At 40.5% G+C, this 22,926-nt stretch overlaps 1 protein-coding gene across 3 annotated transcripts in view; it reads right to left on the reverse strand.

Moving 5' to 3' along the window:
* Window positions 1–22,926, reverse strand: part of COL19A1 (collagen type XIX alpha 1 chain) — a 622,544-nt gene that overhangs the window by 582,403 nt on the left and 17,215 nt on the right. For all 3 annotated transcript variants that reach the window (XM_075598080.1, XM_075598081.1, XM_075598082.1), the window contains exon 2: window positions 17,887–18,012. In XM_075598080.1, the coding sequence (XP_075454195.1) occupies window positions 17,887–17,974 (88 nt within the window). In that variant the 5' untranslated portion in view covers window positions 17,975–18,012. The remainder of the gene's footprint in view (window positions 1–17,886; window positions 18,013–22,926) is intronic.

Consider the following 22,926-nt stretch of genomic DNA (forward strand, 5'->3'; position numbering starts at 1 on the left):
TTGAGGTATTTTCCAGGCAGGGATTGAAGCATTTTATTCCCGCTGGCTGCAATACTGCACAGAATATATATATATACTGCATTACAATTCATGAATTTATGCCATCTGGTAGACACGCGAAGCATTGCAGCCTATTAAATCCTAATCATTATCATTTAACAGATCAGCCGCCCGTCAGCCAGGCATGAACCCAGGCTGGGAAGGCAAACGCAACGGGGCTTGTCAGAGGTGAGGAGCGGCGCATTCCAGGTATCTGCCAGGTACATACTGGGTATTTGCTCGAATAAAGTGTGTCGGTGCAGTATATATATAGTGTAGGTTTTTACAAGTTTTGTGTTTGATATATATATATATATATTTGGTCTACCTACTGTAAGAAAAAAATGTGCTAACAGTTTTCTTGAATAGCCAGTCTTATAAAAGTGAACAATATTTTTGTTGCCTTGATATTCCTGGCAGCACACTTTCACTTTATGCTAGGCTGTGTAGCCTGTATAATTAATATAGCTATTACTAAAACAACAATTCATATTGGAGGAGAACTGGTCCCCATTTAAAGTCCAGATCTTCCATGCTGATTTTGAGCATCCAGTGCCCTCTTATAATTTAGTGTTCTGTTCTTCATAGAAAAGACGTTTTATGGGGTTGAGCATTACCAGTCACACACAATAATGTTTTATGCTATAGCCTATAAAATGTAAATTTGCAGGAGCTCCGAGCACAAACTGGTGTTTTAACTACAGTATAATTCTCAATACATGGGCAGGAATCTTCATTCTGTATAAATCTCTAAGAACACAAGCTTAAATGTTGGTACATCAAATCAAGTGCTTGAAGCACTTGAACATGAGCATGTTGAATAAATAATGTGTTTTTCTGTGTCATGATGGTAATAAGTCAGTTAGTTCATAAACAGCAAAGCTTTTTTCCCTTTTGTACAACAGATTCCACTGATCACATTGCTGTTTCCATGCACAGAAAGTGCCTAAAACCACCCAGGCCGTAGTCATCTGTGTAATCTAAGTATAAATGTGATAGCCAGCACTGGTAGAAGAAGAGGAGTACCAATAGTAACCAATTTCTGCACACTTTCTCTAGCGGCGGCACTGTACCGAGCCTTTTCTTTTTTGTACACGGTGCTCGGGACAGGAAATCTCACTACATTTGTAACTTGTTTTGTTTATTTTCTTAGACTTTCATTTGACATTTAAAAGGAATGTGGGGATGTACAGTACCAAGCACATAATTCTTTTACATGAAAGCATTAAAGACTACGGGCCATATTTACTAACCAGTGCTCTGCCATACCACCTTCCAGCCCCAGAAAACACCTTAAAGCCCATTCAAAGGCATTTGGCCAACATTATTTACTAATAATGTATTCATCCCTTGAAGGACACATTTTGTTCAGTATGGCCCATGAATTCGACAGATTTTTAATTACAGACGAGACCACAATTATTCTAAAGCTTGCTTTAAACTAGCCCGGTTACATTCTGGATATGTGCTGGGTGTAACCTGGCTAGTTTAAGGCAAATTTAAGGCATTTCTGCATTGACTAATGACCATAGGATTAACACAGCAGGGGTCCCTGGCAGTCCCATTCATACTGAATGGGACTGCCAGGAACCCCCGCTGTTAATCTGATGGGCCATTAATCAATGCAGAAATGCTGGGTCTAGTTTAAGGCAAGTTTAAGGCATGTATCCAGCATGTACCTGGGTGTACCTGGGTCTTTTTGGCGATTGCCACTGGTTTGTGTTAGAATAACCGTGGGCACTGCAGTCTATACAAAAAAAAAAGGCAAAATTATTGTATTTAATTATTTATGGTAGTATTGTTTATTTTGAGATGTTGGGAGCGCCTCCCCATTGCAACAATTAAAATCCATTCATAGCAAATAAGAAGCAACAGGTTTTGCTTGTTAAGATAGCAGTTTCTGACTGCTTATTGCCACCATGTAGAAGCTGGTATTAAAGAAATGCAAACCATTAAAATTGTTTCACTTTACAATTATGCTAAACCGAATGTTTCCGAACTAACCTGGAGAACAATGAACAAGTTAGAAGATGGGCAGGCTTCTTTGGTTACTACGTAAGTAAATGGCCTCTTTTGGACCTTTAGAGAAATAAGCTATTAGAGAAAAGGAAAATTTTAATGAGTTTGACACAGTGGGAAGTGAAGACAAGTAGTTCGCTCTCACACATAATTTAGCACTCCGTTCCATTTCTATATGAGTCCAGCATCAGACCAGTCATTTAATTAAAACTTGGAGAGCTTGTTAAATTTGTACAGAAGTGCACTCATATTCACCAAAGTAAGATAAAAGAAGTGCAATCAATTTATTTTCCTCTGTTCATTGAATGAACCAAACATTAGATTTCAGAACACTCACCTTTAGTACATTTATACAGTAAGATATAATTTCTATGAAATTATTAAATTCAGGTTGAAAGCTTCTCAATGAACTAAGTAATCTAAAAGGTAGCTATATAAAATTGTATGTGGACTTACAGTATATGCAATATTTTGACACTCATGGACTGCTCTTTTATAAGGATATGAGAGAGAGAGAGAGAGAGAGAGAGAGAGAGAGAGAGAGAGAGAGAGAGAGAGAGAGAGAGAGAGAGAGAGAGAGATTTTCAGTATTAGGTGATACCTTTTTTATTTGGACTAACAATTTATGTCATAGGACAAGCTTTCGAGAGTTTTCCTCTCTTCCTCAGGTCAAGCAATACTGATATACAAAGGTTTCTATGACTTAGACAGGGATTGGAAGAGAAAAAAACAGAGATGAGGAAGGTGAGAATTTGGGATGGGGGGCTGTAAATCCACAGCAGCACAGAGGGAGAAGAGGATGCTGGGGGGGGAGGGGGAGGAGGTATAGGATAGCACAATGTCAGGGAGGACCATTACAACAAATTATGATAGTGTGTGAGAAACCCCATGCTGCATTAAGTCCACTTGTTTTGGTGTCAAAGAGTCTTATCATTCTGAGCTCAAATGTTTTCCGTTCTTGGGTGCGTTTGAACATTGCATTGAGAATTTTGATTTTTAAATCATTTATGGAATGATCTGGTTGTGAGAAATAATGTCCCACTGGTAATCAGTATCTTCCTTCTTCGTGGTGTAGTATAGAGTGTCTGTGCATATTCATTCTTCCTTGAAGTTTTAGGCTGGTTTCCCCAATGTAGAATCCTTGGTCACATTTGTTGCATTGAATCATATAAGAGAAAAATAGAAATGAAACCCGCTCAACCTAAATTGACCAAGGTCAAAAAACAGATCGGTGCAAAAGGGTAAGTAATGGCCAACGAAAGGATGAAACACCAGGTGGAGCAAAGGCACTACAACCCGGATAAGTCCCTTTATACTGCACTCAAGATCTGTGGAGGGAGAGTGCCCTGTCTAATTAGAGATATACTGTCGGAAACAATAATCTGGTCCTGTATGTAATGAGATGTATAGATATGTGGGAGCACAAATGCTTGGTCCCACCATTAATCCATGTAAATATTGACAGGTGGGGGGATATGTGCGTTAAGAGTGTAGTACTCGGTCTTGGCATGAATTGACTGACTAATGCCTGAAGGTGTGGGACAAAAGTATTATAACTTTCCTTCCTCCTTGGAACGTCCAATAGAAAAAATTGAGTACTCACTGTTACCCCTTAGTGTCCACAGGCGTGCAGCCTCATCCAGAAGTCCAACGATGTCCAAGAGTAGTATGTGTGGGTGCACAGCATGCAAGGAACAGGTCAAGTGGCGAATGAAAAATATTTATTAATGCTGCATATTAAAAAACGTTGGAGGGTACAATACTCCGACGCGTTTCGTGCTTATAAGCACTTTATCAAGGAGTATTGATAAAGTGCTCCTTGATAAAGTGCTTACAAGCACGAAACGCGTAGGAGTATTGTACCCTCCACCGTTTTTTAATATGCAGCATTAATAAATATTTTTCATTTGCCACTTGACCTGTTCCTTGCTTGCTGTGCGCCTACACACACTATTCTTGGACTGTGTGTAATGAGGAATGAGTAAATTAAAACCACATATTTATTAGGTATATATTAAAATATATCGGAACCAGATACTGTAGGTACAGAGTAAGTGTTAGAATGCCTAAAAATAAGTTGTGCTATATCCAAAAAGTGAAAATGTAACTCTAATGATAAAAGCCTGTGTGGTCAGCACAACTGGCAAGTTATCCTGTAGAAGCACAGGTAAGTGGGTGCAGACAAGTCGAGTGCCTCTGTGCATGGGCACCGGAATCTCTGGCCAGAGTATTCTTTTGCGCATGCGCCAAGCCCAAGGATCTGCCGCCGCTGCCATACCCTGCCGCCGCCATACCCTGCCACAGCAGCAGCACCTCGCCAGTGGGCAAAATCCAGTCGCCCATGGCGACCGATCGCTCGGATTTGTCTAGCACTATATATATATATATATATGTGTGTATGTGTTTATGTGTGTGTTACAGAGCTTGAGAAAAGACTTAGTCTGAAACGTGTACGTTGCTCTGTTTTGGAGACTATGACTTATTTGGGACTGGTTGGTGTTCCTTGTCTAGCTGCGAGCACCTGGACTTACAGATAAGTATACTATACATTTTTAAGTTCATATTCTTGTGTGCAGCCAGCGTTTCTGTGTGTGTGTGTGTGTGTGTGTGTGTGTGTGTGTGTGTGTGTGTGTGTGTGTGTGTGTGTGTGTGTGTGTGTGTGTGTGTGTGTGTGTGTGTGTGTGTGTGTGTGTGTGTGTGTGTGATTGTTTAACATTTCAGATATTTAAAAAAATAATTAAAATCAACACCTTCATACGATAATATACTAATGCAAACCTTTAACACTTTAGGAAACAAACCTTGAACACTTGAGGAACTGCAAACCACACAACACTGTAAGGGTTAACAGAACTAAGAACTTTGCAAGCATCTCTTTCTCTTATTTTCAGAAGTTAAAACTGTTGCTGACATAATATACAAATGGTTCTGTTTGTTTGAAAAACACCTGTGGAAGGTGCACAAAGGTAGTCATCAACATCCGAATAGTTTGAACCCTAAATCGTTTCCCCAATCTCCAACTTGGAGCAAGGCAGGAGCACTCACAGTTCCAGAATATCTCACTGCCATGGGTGCACATCTAGCCAGAGAAGTTAGAGCAATACACAAAGATGAAAAGTGACACTCCAGTGGGCGTGGGCTTAATTACATGATGTGTAAATGTACATGTTGTACATTTTGTTAAACTTGATCAATGTTTCGGTCACAAAATGGTCCTTTATCAAGGTAATGTTGGGACCACACTGGATCAGTGTTCGGTCCATGTTGGAATCGAAACATTGATTGCGTCTAAAAAAAATCTGCAATTAAGCACAAGCACCCTGGAGTGCTGCTTCTCTTCATCAAATACTTCTCAAATGTTCAGCCAGCATAGAATTCTATTAATTATAATGTGAGATAGTAAAGAGATGATAAACTGTAAAATTAGTTCTCTCTGTTTCTGTTGTATTCTGTTCACTCAGGAAGAGGTTTGTGTGCTCTCAAAAGCTCATGCACAACAACATGTATACAGTACATAATTCCCATGTTGGGACACATGAATACAATTTATAGTGATAAAAATAACGTCTAAGATATAATTTTTAATATAAATATGGAAATCATTTACGGAGGTACTTACCTCCTAAGGGGGTGCTGGTATCTATGTAGTTTTCTGCAGTTTAAAGTTCTACCGTCATATGGGCCAATACAAAGCCGCAACGGGTGATGTCACGGCTTCCTATTGGCCCACAGGGCCTGGGAACTTTGAAAATCAGGCATAATGTGAACCTTTTAGTGTCTACAGGCGCTCACAACAGAGGTACATATATCTCTGGAAACAGGGGAGTTAACGGGGTTCAGCTCTGGAGAACCCCTGCTTCAATCTTGTATGGAAAAAATGTAAAAAAATGGCATGGATTGCCATGTTAAAGTTTCACTTTAATTTTAATTTTTTAAGGACACATCAATATTTGTTGTAGGATCATAAATACTGTTTAAAACTTTCTAGAATGAGCCTTAACAGGTTTAGAATTGATTGAGATCTAGCACAGTGCAACTACTTTGACCACAGCCTATAATCTAGTCTACAAATGCTAATGATAACAATAACAATTATGGAAAATAAAGTGACGTGCATTCTAGTAGCCCTCTATACTCTCAATTCTCATATGTTATGCCTTATTTCACTATTCATGAATAGTAGGCCAACTCTTTTAATAAGCACGTAGAGTCATATTGACTATTTAGTACTGTCCTGGTAAATGGGCCAACATTAAGGAGCCTTGTCACTGCTTAGTAAATATTGCCCACGCTCTGGATGTTTGTTTCACTTTATTCTGCCATTTCTGGTTTCTGGTAAATGATTACATACATACTGAAAAGCTCTGTTTTTTTTGTGTGTGTTTATTTTCCTCTTTAATGCCCTCAGTTTCATGAGCTTTCTTTCTTCAGGCCATGAATTTATACAGTATTTATTTATTTATAAAATGTTTTACCAGGAAGTAATACATTGAGAGTTACCTCTCCTTTCAAGTATGTCCTGGGCATAGAGTTAAGATGACAAATAATACATGGTTACAAATACAGTTACATAAGTGAACAGGGTATACATTATATATAAGACATAGCATGCACAGTTAGAGATAATATATATTGTAGGCGTATGTAACAGTTAAAGACCAGATTAAAATGTGACACCACTTTAGTTTTGAAAGAATTTAGACTGGTGGTGGCTGTGAGAGTCTCCGGTAGGTTGTTCCAGTTTTAGGGTGCACGGTAAGAGAAGGAGGAGCGTCCGGATACTTATTTGAACCTTGGGACCATGAACAGTCTTTTGAAGTCAGATCTCAGATGATAAGTGCTGCATGTGGTAGGGGTGAGGAGCTTGTTCAGATAGATGGGTAGCTTGCCCAGAAAGTATTTGAAGGCAAGACAGAAAAGATGAACTTTGCACATAGACTCAAGTGATGACCAATCTAGTTCTTTGAGCATTTTGCAGTGATGTGTGTTGTAGTTGCATTGGAGAACAAAATGACATATTGAATTGTAGAGGGTGTCAAGTTTGCTAAGGTGGTTTGGGGTGCGGATCCGTATACCATGTCCCCATAGTCGATAATTGGTATTAGCATCTGCTGTGCGATACGCTTTCTGACCAGCAGACTTAGGGAGGCTTTGTTCCTGTAGAGTACACCTAGTGTTTCATAGGTTTTGGATATCAGGGTATCAATGTCCTTCCCGAATGTTAAATGGGAGTCAAACCATATCCCCAAGTATTTAAAACTAGTAACAGGAATTAGGGTGGTTTTAGCATTGGTTCTGATCTGGAGCTCAGTCTTTGGAAGTAAAAAGTCAGATTGAAGTATGTGTTCAAGGTTGGAAAGGCTATGACTGTGTGCATATACTGTAAGATTGTGTCATATGCATACATGTGTATTGAGGCTCCCTTACAAGCTGTAGGAAGATCATTGATGAACACTGAGAAGAGTAGGGGCCAAAGAACTGAGCCTTGCGGGACACCATATGTGATATCAAGGGGTTAGAGTTAGAGCCTGAGATAGACACATGTTGGCATCTTATTTATTTTTATTTATTTATTTATAAAATATTTTACCAGGAAGTAATACATTGAGAGTTACCTCTCGTTTTCAAGTATGTCCTGGGCACAGTGTAAAACAATATAATACATGGTTACAAATACAGTTACATAAATGAACAAGGTATACATTATATACAAGACATTGCATGCACAGTTAAAAAAAATATATATTATGAGCGTATGAAACAGTTACAGACCAGATTAAAGTGTGAGACAGCCTTAGATTTGAAAGAACTTAAGCTGGTGGTGGATATGAGAGTCTCTGGTAGGTTGTTCCAGTTTTGGGGTGCACGGAAGGAGAAGGAGGAACGTCCGGATACTTTGTTGAGTCTTGGGACCATGAATAGTCTTTTGGAGTCTGATCTCAGGTGATAGGTAATGCATGTGGTAGGGGTGAGGAGCTTGTTCAGGTAGCTGGGTAGCTTGCCCAGAAAGTATTTGAGGGTGAGACAGGAAAGGTGAACTTTGCGCTTAGACTCTAGTGATGACCAATCTAGTTCTTTGAGCATTTCGCAGTGATGTGTGTTGTAGTTGCATTGGAGAACAAAACGACAAATTGAATTGTAGAGGGTGTCAAGTTTGCTAAGGTGGGTTTGAGGAGCCGAGCCATATACTATGTCTCCATAGTCAATAAGTGGCATTAGCATCTGCTGTGCAATACGCTTTCTGACCAGGAGACTTAGGGAGGATTTGTTCCTGTAAAGTACCCCTAGTTTGGCATAGGTCTTTGTTGTCAGGGTATCAATGTGCATCCCGAATGTTAAGTGGGAGTCAAACCATAAGCCCAGGTATTTAAAACTAGTGACAGGTGTTAGGGTGGTGGTAGCGTTGGTTCTAATCAGGAGCTCAGTCACTGGAAGCTTTACAAATTTAGTCTTGGTCCCAAATACCATTGTTACAGTCTTGTCAGTGTTTAAAAACAGTTTGTTTTGGGAAATCCATTTTTCAAGTCTCAAAAAGTCAGACTGAAGTATGTGTTGAAGGTCAGAGAGGCTATGGCTGTGTGCATACAGGATTGTGTCATCTGCATACATGTGTATTGAGGCTTCCTTACAAGCTGTGGGAAGATCATTAATGAACACTGAGAAGAGTAGGGGCCCCAGAACAGAGCCTTGCGGTACACCACAGGTGATATCCAGGGGGTTGGAGTTAGAGCCTGAGATGGACACATGTTGGGATCTTCCTGATAGGTAGGACTGAAACCAGTTTAAAGCATGTTTCCCTATTCCAGAGCTCTGGAGTTTGTTAAGCAGGATAGCATGATCAACTGTGTCAAAAGCCTTTGCAAAATCTAGGAATACTGCACCAGTGAGTTGTCCCCGTTCCATTCCACACTGGATTTCATTGCAAACTTTTAGCAGGGTAGTTACGGTGGAGTGTTTGGGACGAAACCCAGACTGGAATTGGCTAGGGAAATTTGTCTTGGTGTAGAAATCGCTTAATTGGGAGTGGACACATTTTTCCATAACTTTGGATAGAATTGGGAGAAGTGAGATTGGCCTGTAGTTTGAGACAGTGTTTTTGTCCCCACTTTTGAAGATTGGGACAACTCTGGCAGTTTTCCAGGTCTTAGGGATATAGCCTGCAGACAGGATTGAGTTGACTATGGACGCAATTGGTTTGGCAATGGCTGGGGCACAAAGTCGTAGGAACCTAGATTGTAGTAAGTCGGGTCCACATTGGCTGCTTAGTTTTAGTTTGAGGAGCGCTTGTGTAATCTCCTCTTCAGATACTGGGCTAAATTGAAAATTGTGGGCAGTGTTGGGAGGGGGTGGGACTGTAGGGATACTCCCAGGATGAGATTCATGTTTGGGGTTTGTGCTGCGTTTCGCTAATAAGTTAGTGGCACACCCCACAAAGTAATCATTGAATGCATTTGCAATGTCAGTGGGGTTTGTCAGAGTAATATCCCCCTTAGTGATATTACTTGGTTGTTGATGGTTAGGAGCCTGGAATATATTGTTGATAACCTTCCAGAAGTTAGCTGGGTTTGATGTATTTTGGTGGAGATTGTCAGAGTAATATTGTGCTTTTGCATACCTTGTTTGCCTTGTGCACACGTTCCGCAGGCATCTGTAGTGATTGAGATCCTTGGTAGTGCCAGTTACTTTGTAGCTTTTCCACAAGGCATCCCTGAACTGGTAGAGTGCTATAAGGTCAGGTGTAACCCATGGAAGGTAGGCCCCCCGTACCCTTATCTTGCGTAGTGGAGCATGGGTATTGCAGAGTTTTAAGAACTCGGATTGGAAATAGTCGAGCGCAGAATCAGGGTCGGGAATTAAATCGATTCTGTGCCATGGGCAGTTGGTAAGGTCATCCAGAAACTGTTGTGGGTTAAAGTTTTTAAATGTTCTAGTGAGGAGAACTTTAGGGCTTGAATGGGGCGGTTTAATTTTCCTTACACAGTACACTATTGCATGGTCACTGAAAATATCAGGAAGGATGCCAGAGGATTGGATTCTGCTGGGGTTTGAGGAGAGAATCCAGTCTAGCAAGGAATGGTTATGCGACTTCAGGTTTATTCGTGTGGGTTGGGAAATGAGTTGCGATAGGTTAAGTGACTTGAGTTGTATCTGGATTTTGTGGTTTTTAGGGTCAAGCCAATTGAAGTTGAAATCCCCTAGAACTAGCAGCTCACTCTTCTCATTCAGAGAGGAAATGGAGGCAAGAAATTGGGTGATATCAGTCAAGGATTGTAGAGGGGCTTTAGGGGGGCGGTAGATGCCAGCAAGCAAGATGGGCTTAGAAAAGGGGAGGCAGATTTTGCCAACTAGAGTTTCAAAAGAGGGTGGGCTTGGTGGGCAATGTAACAGTGTAAATTGTAAGGTGTCTGCAATATAAAATAACACCCCTCCTCCTCTCTTTGACCTATCTCTCCTAAAAATGGAGTATCCCTGAATGGCGATATTTGCCTCTGGGGTTTTAGGGGATAGCCATGTTTCTGTAAGAACGATGGCTTTAGGTTTATGCATAAGGCACCATGCCCTTAGTTCATCCAGTTTGGGCAGCAGGCTCCGGATGTTTATATGGGCGACAGATAGCCCTTTTTGGAATTTAAAGGTGGAATTCTCAGGGGCATGGGACAGGGCTGAAATGGGAGGACCTGGGTTAGTTTCAACATCACCTGCTAGAGAGAGTAATAGTATGAGTAGAAATTTGGGTAGTTGTTTGCAAGTTGTAAATTTGTGATGTTTTCCATTTGAGTGTGCGGTGGTTGGTGTGTTGGTTTTTAGAGTTCTCCACCAACATTCAGTAGATAGTGCAAGGCTTTTGAGTAGTCCAGGGTGTATGGTGATGTTGGGTGTGGGCAAGGATGGAGGAGTTTGTAGTGGATAGAGGGAGTAACATCTCCATGAGGCCAGGAGAAAGAAAAAAGTTAGAAGACATAGCAGGTTCATGATGCCAGAGGTAGGCAGTGCTGCAAGGAGCTGTTGTGAGCAGAGTGAGTGTGTGCAGACTAAACAGCAGGGGTGAGCCTGTACCTTGTCAATTGTTTTGCTGCATTGCAATGCTAGGGTCAATTCAGGGTTTCAGTGTTTTGTGCAGTCAGTTTTGGGAGAGGCTGCAGTGAAAGAAGTTGTAAAGGGGTGGGGGGTTAAACTATGCAGGCTAACAAGCATGGGATCATAGTGTGATCTGAATAGCTTACCGTTTGTTGTATTGAGTAAAAGAGTGTGCAGTAGATGCAGTCCCCAGTCACCTCTAGTCAAACTGTAGTCTAACTGTATCACTTAAAAACCTCACTTTAAATGCCTCACTGCTTAATCTACCATGATAGATAGGTATGAAACCAGTTTAAAGCACGCTTCCCTATTTCTTAGCATTGGAGTTTGTTAAGCAAGATTACATGATCAACAGTATCAAAAGCCTTTGCAAAATCTAGGAATATTGCACCAATGAGTTGTCCCCGTTCCATTCCACACTGGATTTCATTGCAAACTTTTAGCAGGGTAGTTACTGTGGAGTGTTTGGGGCGAAAGCCAGATTGGAATTGGCTTGGGAAATTTGCCTTGGTATAGTAATTGCTTAATTGGGAGTGGACACATTTTTCCATGACTTTGGATAGTATTGGGAGAAGAGAGATTGGCCTGTAGTTTGAGACAGTGTTTTTGTCCCCACTTTTGAAGATTGGGACAACTCTGGAAGTTTTCCAGGTCTTAGGCATATGACCTGCAGACAGAATAGAGTTGACTATGGAAGCAATTGGCTTGGCAATGGCTGGGGCACCAAGTCTTAGGAACTTGATTGCAGTAGGTCAGGTCCACATTGGCTGCTAAGTTTTAATTTGAGGAGCTCTTGTGTAATCTACTCTTCCGATACTGGGACACATTGAAAATTGTGAACAGTGTTGGAAGAGGGTGGGGCTATAGGGGTACTCTCAGAATGAGGATCATGTTTGTGGTTTGGGCTGTGTTTCGCTAATAACTTAGTAGCAAACCCCACAAAGTTATCATTGAATGCATTTGCAATGTCAGTGGGGTTTGTCAGAGTAATATCCTCCTTAGTGATATTACTTGGTTGTTGATGGCTAGAAGGGTGGAATATATTGTTGATAACCTTCCAGAAGTTAGCTGGTTTTGATGTATTCCGGTGAAGATTGTCAGAGTAATATTGTGCTTTTGAATGTCTTATTTGCCTTGTGCACATATTCCACAGGCATCTGTAGTGATTATGATCCTTGGTAGTGCCAGTTACTTTGTAGCTTTTCCATAAGGCATTCCTGAACTGGTAGAGTGCTATAAGGTCAGTTGTAACCCACTGAAGGTTGGGCCCCCGTACTCTTATTCTGCGTAGTGGAGCATGGGTATCACAGAGTTTTAAGAACTCGGATAGGAAATAGTCGAGTACAGAATCAGGGTCGGGAATTAAATCGATATTGTACCAAGGGCTGTTGGTAAGGTCAGCCAGAAACTGTTGTGGGCTAAAGTTCCTAAATGTTAAAGTGAGGAGAACTTTAGGGCTTGATTGGGGTGGTTTATTTTTCCTTACATAGTACACTATTACATGGTCACTGAAAATGTCAGGAAGGATGCCAGAGGATTGGATTCTGCTGGGATTTGGGGAGAGAATCCAGTCTAGCTTGGAGATTTCCAAGTTTGTCCAGTAATGGTTGTGAGATTTCAGGTTTGTCCGTGTGGGTTGGGAAATGAGTTGTGTTAGGTTAAGTGACTTGAATCTGGATTTTATGGTTTATAGGGTCGAGCCAATTGAAGTTGAAATCCCCAAAAACTATCAGCTCACTCTTCTTATTCATAGAAGAAATGGAGCCAAGAAACTAGGTGATATCAGTCAGGGACTGGAGAGGGGCTTTAGGGTGGTATAGATGCCAGCAACCAAGATAGACTTAAAAAAGCGGAGGCAGATTTTGCCAACTAGGATTTCAAAAGAGGGTGGTCTTGGGGGCAATTTAACAGTGTAAATTGTAAGGTGTCTGCAATATAAAATAACACCCCTCCTCCTCTCTTTGACATATCTCTCCTACAAATGGAGAATCCCTGAATGGCAATATTTGCATCGGGGGTTTTAGGGGTTAGCCATGTTTCTGTGAGAATGATCGCTTTGGTTTTATACATAAGGCACCATGCCCTTAGTTCATCCAGTTTGGGAAGCAGGCTCCGGATATTTATATGGGCGACAGATAGACCTTTTTGGAATTTGAAGGGGATATTCTCAGGGGTAGGGGATAGAGTTGAAAAGGGAGGGTCTGTGTTAAGTTCAATATCACCTGCTAAAGAGTAGAAATTTGAGTAGTTGTTTGCAAGTTGTACATTTGTGATGTTTGCCATTAGAGTAAGCGGTGGTTGGTATGCTGGTTTTCAGAGTTCTCCACCAACATTCAGTAGATAGTGCAAGGCTTTTGAGTAATCCAGGGTGTACTGTTATGTTGGGTGTGGGCCAGGAGGGAGGAGTTTGTAGTGGATAGAGAGAGTAACATTTCCACGAGGCCACAAGAAAGGACAGTAATTGTAGAGGTTCAATGGATAAAGTTTACAGCCTATTTAACCTTAATATTAGTCAGTGGTCATAGAGCAGTGTTCACAGCTAATGATGTTAAACTTTAATCCATACCAATAGGTCAGAGTGTCTCAACTCTTGTCCTCAAGATCCCCCTCCCACAATAGGTCAGGTTTTCAGAATATCCCTGTTTCAGCACAGTTGGCTCAGTCAGTGGCTCCCTGCTTCTGCACAGGTGGCTCAATCAGTGGCTCCCTGCTTCTGCACAGTTGGCTCAATCAGTGGCTCCCTGCTTCTGCACTGGTGGCTCAATCAGTGTCTCCCTGCTTCTGCACAGGTGGCTCAATCAGTGGCTCAAAGACTGAGCCACTGATTGAGCCACCTGTGCTGAAGCTGTGATATTCTTAAAACATTACCTATTGGGGGGGGGGGGGGTATTGAGGACTGGAGTTGAGAACCTCTGTATTACGTAATCATGACGAAAAGTAAAGATTGATGCAGCAAGAGAAAAAGTTCTGTAGGCAAAAAGTGTTTACATTGTGAAGATAAAAAAAAATACTGCCAGTAACTACTAGTGATGAGCAACACAGATAGGAGAAAGTAGAACCACAGGGAAAGAGATTAATAAAGAATGTATGATTTGAGGGTCTCTCTGGTAGCATATTATAAGACAGCAAATAAAAAAGCAGTAAAAACAGCAAAACTGCAATAATTATTTGCAGGGACAACATGTATTATGAAGGTGACCCTATTCAAGTTAGTACTCTGAGGATTTGAAGATGTATAAAAAGTAAAAAAGAAAATAGTCTATCGTCTAGATATACTGCATTTGTCCTTCATGTAAAAGACATTACTCCTTAGGAGGCCTATTTCAATAACAACCTAACATTGTGTCCTTATAAGCAAGGTAACAATCAGAAATAATTTCTAAACCACATGAAGCCTAAACATCCTACATTAATGGTGTCTGGTTGCTTAAAGGTGTTTTGTTGACTGAATATAATACATTAACCCACCCAGTGCCAAATGAGCTTGCTCTGATATACAGTATGAAATGAATCCAAATGTCCCAACAAGATTTAATAAGCAACTGATTAATCCGTAGTAACTCACAGAGGCCCAGATTCTATAAACTCTGCTAAGCTATTTAACCTAAATTACAGTCTTGTTAATAGTAACACTTATGCACTAAAGTGAATAACGTAACATTAACACAGTTTTACTCATTTAAATAGTGTAGCATTTTTCTTTGCAGCTGTTACTAATAATGAGATACCAAAGAGGCTTCCCACTAACATTGCATATCCACTAAGATCCGTCAAATCTTAACAGAGGAATTTGACCTTAAGCCTAATTTATGCCTACTCTCCTTTTTAACTTTTTTTTAAACACATATTTCAGGGTCTGAATAGGAGTAATGCTAAAACATACTTAATGCCATGTTATTAGAAGCTAACACAACGTTGTGCTACAATAATATGATATTACACCTATTCTAATAAGATATACCAGCGGTGCGCAAACTGGGGGGCGCGACCCCCAGGGGGGGCGCAAGACTGCCGACGGGGGGGCGCGGGGTTTGCAGAGGCCCTGCACGCTTCCCGAAGGCACTTAAATTAAGTGCCGGGGGAGCTACAGGGCCTCTGTAAACCTAACTTACCTTGGCTCCGGCGGCTTCCTCCCTGCGTCGCCATGGCAACGTGGCGTCAAAATGACGCTGCGAGGTCATGTGACATCACGTTGCTACAGCAACGTGATGTCATGACCCCGGAGCGCGGGTAAGTGGGGGTTGGGGGGGGGGCGCGGGAGTGAGGGGACCGCCGGTAGGGGGGCGCAGGGAAAAAAGTTTGCGCCCCCTGAGATATACAACTGTCACTGTTTTTACGTACAGGTATAATTAGCATTGTGGACATGCGTTAACCTCAGGGAACAGAATATCTGTTAGCGTTTTAGGTAACGTTACATATGACATGATTTAATGGAACTTAGTGAATCTGGCCCGGAGTCACAGAGTGACACTTTTTTTTCCAAGTGAAGTCTGACTATTTTGATATGATTATATTTCACTTTTATGTTTCTGTGCTACCCAATTAATTGCGTTGGGTTTAATGATGTTTGTGAACTCTTGCATCTACAGGGAAATTGTTCATCTACATGATTTCTTTATTGTATTGTGTAAAATTATTTGATCTTTATTAGCAAAACAGATACAAGTCCAGGGTTATGGTTATTAGCTATCAGAAAAATTACACACAACCTAATAAAAGTAAAAAAAATCATTTTTCACCAACCGGTAAAAGTCTTCTGCTGCCACAGGGACCAGCAATGCATCCAAACTAAAATGTACTGGGGTTGACCCCTGTGGCAGCAAAAAGGTTAAGGCTTCATTTTCTGTAAGGACCCAGTGATATTGCTAACTTTTTTTCTGCCTCCTGCGGGGATATGCCCAATGTACCTAGAGTTTCCAACACCTTGCAGATGTAGCCAACATTATCGCACAATAATGCATTTCTGCTGGTGCGAGTTCGAATGCGTTATTGTGTGGTTTTCCATTCAATGAAAATGAGTCGCTAGTTGGAAAATTAAGCCTTACAGCACAATAACAGGTGCAATAATGTTGACTCCATCCGTTCTAATTTTACATCAAGGAAAGTTTAGTTCACAGTAATCCAGCTCCTAAGTAGAGTATTTCAATGCAAAAGGTGAACAAAATATCCAGCGAAATTTACATTGTAGTTTATATTTTGCCCCAATATATATATATATATATATATATATATATATATATATATATATATATATATATATATATATATATATCTTAAACACAGACTTGTTCTGCTGGTAAATTAGACTCTGCATCCAAATAATTCACATTTTCCTGAATGTATTATATAGTTGCTATGCGTTGCTGCAGTATATTTGTCCACTACATTGTAAATGCAGTAATACTAGAGCTATACACATGGGTGGAATAATTCTGTTCTCCCTGCAGTCCCCGCCTTGTTTATTGCATCGTAGATCTTAAGCAACCTTGATAGCAGCTGCTTGGCACTGTTCAGTCATATTCATCTTGTTATCCACTAACACCCTCAATGTTAATCCATCATGGCACACTGGCTTATTAGTCACATAAAAAGTGAAATATGTTTAATGTGCATGCAAAATCTCTGATAGGTTAAACTAGTAGTATAGATGGCCATTTTATAACACATCCCAATATAATACCCTTATGTACTGTAATTCATCTTTAACATCTATACTGCTTTAGGATACTGTATGTTAACTTTAGGAAAATAAGAACAATTGTATTCTTAATGCAATATTACTATAAGCTTGAAGTATGTGAAATGCTAATAAAACACATTGGAAACACACTTAGCATGAGCTGCAGCACGTCATAAGGTACATTACAAATCATGCACTGAAAAATCCCAACCATGTTACATTTCCTCTATCATTATTACCATTTGTTTTATAATTCAATAAATGATCAGTTACTTTTGTCACTTACACAATTTACAAATATGATGGCTATTTTTAAGAAGACAATGACGTAATATGTATCCATAATAAAAATATATACTGCATAAATTATGTGGTTAATATGATATTTTATTAATTGACTGTATTTCAACTTTTTATTTATGATTACATGCTTAATTGTTGTTTTTCTAATGTGAAGTTAGGTATATATTGTATATACAGTATATATATGTGTGTTTGTTTATTAATAATACATTGTATGTGAAATTACTGTATATAACACATTTTAAAATTGTTAGTGTGCCATGGTGGAATGTTTTCACTTTGTTGTATGTATACTGTATGTATGTATGTATATATATATACTGTATATATATATATAATTAGGATTGCATGTGTAAGGCACCAAATAAACCACTATACTAGGATGTACAACAAATTAATGAAACAATGTGCAATTTTAAATGAATTTAACTTGAATGTGGCTTAACAGTGTTTAGTAACTTCGGGTCAAAGAATCCTAAGGGTATAATTTCAATTAACAAAAAATTGTGAATCTGCAATCATTCCTTTACAACTGGAGAGACAGTGGTAGTAGTTGCAGAAATGTCTGCAGCCAGCATATTACATGTATTCTTTGTACCTTAACATTAAAGCCCGAATTAAGATATGAAATGTACTGTACTTGTATGGTATTATTTGAATGTAAATATTTCATTTGTGAGGAATAATATAAACAGCTATCACAACCTGGATTCTTGACCTCTGTAACAAAGGGAAATGGTAGTAATAGTGAATGATAAATTCTATACCTGTCCTGTTGGTTACTGCCATTGAAGATGAAACAGGGAATAGGATTTCCATCCCGAGGTAAACCATCCAAACTACAATATGCTCCATTGCTTACAGGAATCATGTGAACCAGCATCCAAAATAATCTGTGCACACATAATAATAAATATTAATTAAGCATGAATATTGGAATAATTTAGAAAAACAAAATTAACAATAGGCAACACTGATTAATATTTATTCTAAATATTTCATGAAAAAGCTAGACTAATTAACCGCATGGGTTTTCTATCTCAATATACACACACACACACACACACACACACACACACACACACACACACACACACACACACACACACACACACACACACACACACACACACACACACACACACACACACACACACAGGCACACAAATAGCCTTTCCAGGAGGCAGTCGTTGTGCATGATAGAGGAGATAAGGAATAACAAAATTAGATCACAAGTGATCTATATTACCAGCACAACACTAAGTTATGGCAAAAGATTATTTTATGCATCCACATTGCACACAGGCCTGATATTTCAGTCCCCAGGAGCACTTTCTTCAAGGGTGATATGTTATTCCTGAAGACGGTCCCTCTGGGAACCAAAACATCAGGCCTGTGTGCAATTTAGATGCAATAAAATAATCTTTTGCCGCAACTTAGTGTTCTGCTGGTAATATAGATTACTTGTGATCTAATTTTGACTATATATATATGCAAAGTAGATTTAAAGTATAATTATTGATTACTTACTGCAAGTTGATGCAGTTTTAATATAGTCAAAAATCCACAAAGAGTCTTGGCACTCTCATTTAGTTGTTTATTTATTTATAACATGTTTTACCAGGAAATAATTGAGAGTTGCCTCTCGTTTTCAAGTATGTCCTGGGCACAGAGTTACGATGACAATACATGGTTACATTAAATGAACAAAGGTTATACATTCAATTTACGGACATTTCATGGACAGTTAGAGATATGATTATAGGCTTATGTAACATTTACAGACACGATTACAATTGTGTTAGCAAAGGTAGGATGGACCTGCAATGTGGTGTTAGAAGAGGCCCTGCCTCAAAGAGCTTACAATCTACAGGCAGGGTACTGTAGGTTGAAACTGTGGGAACAGGAGATGAGAGGGCAGTTGCAGGTTGCAATAGAACAGCTTTAACATTACCAAACATAAGCGAATGGCCGTAAACAGAGACACCCTTCAAAGTGTGTTTATAAAAAAAGTGCCACTCTGGTCAACAGCTAAATGATTTGCCTCTGGTCAACAGCTTTACAATCACTGCACCTTCTCATGTAAACTACAGGAACAGAAATTGACCAGATGACCTTTATTGAAAAGGAGAAAAGTGTGAGTGGAACTATATTTCACTTAAACAACAATTAATCTGGGTGAAATTGTACTACACTATGTCGCTTCTATTGTTTCTTTCATGACGTCGATGTGAACACTGGCGCTCCCCTGAACTTTCGAAGAACATTTGGATCCAAGAGACTAGAGAACAGTCTGTTAAAGGGTTTTCTGAGCAGCTTTTCAATTAGCACTATACACTGGGTGGTGTAAAGGATTTTTATTGTAGACTTAAAAGTCACCATACATATTCACTAATTGATCACAGTTCACTTTAATATTTTCAAGTCACTTTATTACAGTTTTATTTAAGTTTTTTTCACTATTTGGACACTATGCACTAAGTAGGCGCCGACACAATTATTTGTTTCTTTTACCTATAGAGTTTAACAGGTATCTACAAAGCTAATTATATGCAAAAACAACAACTCGTTAGCTTAGGGTGAAGGTTAGGTTAATTTAGGACTATAGCACCTTGCATTAGCTTCAAATAGCCTGCTGGTAATTCATGTCTTACTTAAAGGTGCCGTTAGCTCTGTCCAGAACCTGACATTTGGGTTGGAGAGAGAGAATTAAAGTTAGGTTGATCAGAATGCTTATGCACTAAAGCAAATAACCTATTGTTAATTTAGGTTAACATTATGATAAATAGCCTAAAAGAGCATAGTGCATGTGGCCCAATGAGTGGGGCGAGATGATGACGTTTCTATCATAGTAACACTGGTCTATGGGAAACTCCAGCAATAAAAAACTACAATATTTTGATCCTATTACACCATTGAATGTCTGTTGTTACTGTAGCTGTAGATAGGGAAAGTTCAGAAAATGATGCTCAGCTAATCAGGCCCTCCTAACACAATAATGCAGCATGTTAATTGCCAATGATACGGCTTTCATTGGGGTTTAGGCAAGCATCTGAGGCAGTGATATATAACATAGGAGCATCATAAATAGGTATAAGTCCTTCGCCTAGTGAAACATCCAGCAGTTCTCACAATGATGGCTATAGGCACTATTATAGGGTACTTCCAAGGCAATGTAAGGCTAAGGTCCCGTTGCACACGTCCGCACGGCTGGCTTGCTTGCCGGCGGCGCGTGCAACTCGCTGTACCGCGATCTGCGGTCTACAGGATGCTTTTCTCGGAGCGGGGGGGCGTGGCCAAACGGGTCGGGGGGGGCGCGGCCATGACGTGAGGGGGCGCGGCCATGACGTGAGGGGCCGGAGCGGGAGGTGGGAGGATTGACTGGGAGGATTGACTGGGAGGATTGACAGGGAGGGGGGGGCGTGGCTTGAGCGGAGGGACCCGCTACTCTTCCCCCCCCTCCCTCCACGGGCTGCCACGGGCTGCAGGTAAGTAAAAAAAACACACACACGCAGGCACTCATACATACATACATACATACACACACACACACACACAGGCAGGCACTCACGCACTCATACACACACACACACACACACACACAGACACAGGTAGGCACTCACGCACTCATACACACACACACACACAGACAGAGACAGGCACGCACACAGACAGGCACACACATACACACACTCATACACACACACACACAGACAGGCACTCAGGCACACACATATACAGACAGGCACTCACCTGCTTTCACTCCACACTCCTCCCCGCTCCCCGAAGCCTCTCCTCCTCCCGCAGCCTCCCCTCCCCATTGGCTCACAGCCACACCACGTGACGCGTCGAAACTAGGAAACACCATTCTGTGGTGTCTCCTAGCGGCTGACGCGCCACAGCGTGTAGTCAGCTGTGCAGCCAGTGGGGACCGGGACCAACTCGCGAGGATTCCCCTGCTGGTGGAGAACTCGCGACATTGCTGCCCGCGCCAACGAGCGCAGCGGGTCCCAGGCCTAAGGGACTAAGTAATAAGAATATAAGTCCAATGCAGGTACCTTAATCTTCCCCAGTGCATGCCTGCTATCCTTCATAAGACCCTGCCAGTCCCCGGTGAGCAATCTGTGATGTGGAATCCAGGAAATAGAGGTGAAGAAACTGAGCACTAACCAAGGCAGATATCACAAGGTGGCCCGTAAAAAAAATATTTATTAAAGTCTCATGGACATACAGATGCTCACACCATGTCCATGAGACTTTAATAAATATTTTTTTACGGTGTCACCTTGTGATATCTGCATTGGTTAGTGCTCTGTTTCTTCACCTCTATTTCCTGTAGCTATAGAAAGTCAACATGAAAAAGTACAGCCAATCATGATTGGCAATCTGTTGATCTGGGGTAAGTGATATATTTCTTTAGGACATATATTGTTTTCAATGACTATACTGTAGCTCATGCTAGTGCCAGATTTGTGTGCATCCTCAATTCTGGATGTTTTTCTAAAGTCTGTCTCAATAATACAAAATACATATCAGTAGCCCTGGCTGGTTTTGGGCTACCAGTCTGCCCTCCTCCTGTCAGTAAGCCCTAGTAAAAGCAGGCTTGCCAGGAGTAATCATGGGTTTTCCCCACTCCTATGCAGCTTCAGTGAGTCACAGAGGACAGAGTGCAACCGGGCCGTCTGTTCAATCAGGGACTCAGGCTTGCTTCCTGCTTTCTCTGTACTTAAGGGGCTGCACTTCCTAAAGTTAATCAGTTTGCCTCTACGTTTGATAGACGTCAGTCTACCCAAACCTGTTGGCAGGGCTCTGTCAATCTGTGGGCCCTCCCTTACGGGAGCAGCGGGAGACTATTCCTCTAACTCCACCAGGGGGTGGGGAAGAGCAAGGACTGCTCCTGGTGCCCTTGGCTGGGAGTGAAGGTCCAGGGACATCCTGAGGGTGAAGGCCCTAGCTCTATTGATGGTTGCTGTGTATGCTGCTGAAGCCTGCAGTGTGAATAAAGTGTTCCTGTTTTATTATACCATCCTGCCTGAGACTGCAATTCTGAGTACGTTTCAGTTTATGAACAAGAAGCCTGTTCTGATATCCCCTACCACCATGCTGGAGACTCAGATCAACTGTAAGCCAGCAGGTATGCACCACTACTCACCATGTAGCAGCAATATCTGGGGGGGGGGTAGATGGGATACATATATATATATATATAATTAGCAAGGGTTGCCATTCTAATATACTGCTTATTTTACTATACTGTAATGCTCATTTGTACAATTTTTGAATTTATCGAAACTTTAGTGTATTTTACCCAATAACTGTCCAGGGAAAGGTTACTTTTGCAGGACAGTACAAAATGGAAAAGTTTACAAGCCATATACCATAACCTATCACCCCATCTTCATTAATCTGCCTGTTTATGTTACTATGACAATGTATTTTGTATCAATTTGCATTAATAAGTAATATGGGGAATACGTAAATGCATCAATTACTACATAACAAAACAATAAAAGGTGTACAGCTTAAAAAAAGATGTTTCTAACATTTGACACAGAAAATAAAGAATTCTAAAGTATGGTAGTGTATTATTGTATTAATAGAGTGTAATGAATACAGACCACCCCTAAAAAAATGGTACCAGGGTTCCTCCCCTATAATTTATAGTTTTTGTTTCCTTAAAATATCTTAAAGATTTTTCAAATGCTAAATTAAAGCCAGACTCTAAATAAGGTAAAAAAAAAAATATTTGAAATGATTTCGCTCAAATAGGGAAATCAGGAAGACTTTTACTAGGAAGAATTTTTTAT

Source organism: Ascaphus truei, chromosome 4 (genome assembly GCF_040206685.1).
Source record: "Ascaphus truei isolate aAscTru1 chromosome 4, aAscTru1.hap1, whole genome shotgun sequence".
NCBI classification, from domain to species: Eukaryota; Metazoa; Chordata; class Amphibia; order Anura; family Ascaphidae; genus Ascaphus; species Ascaphus truei.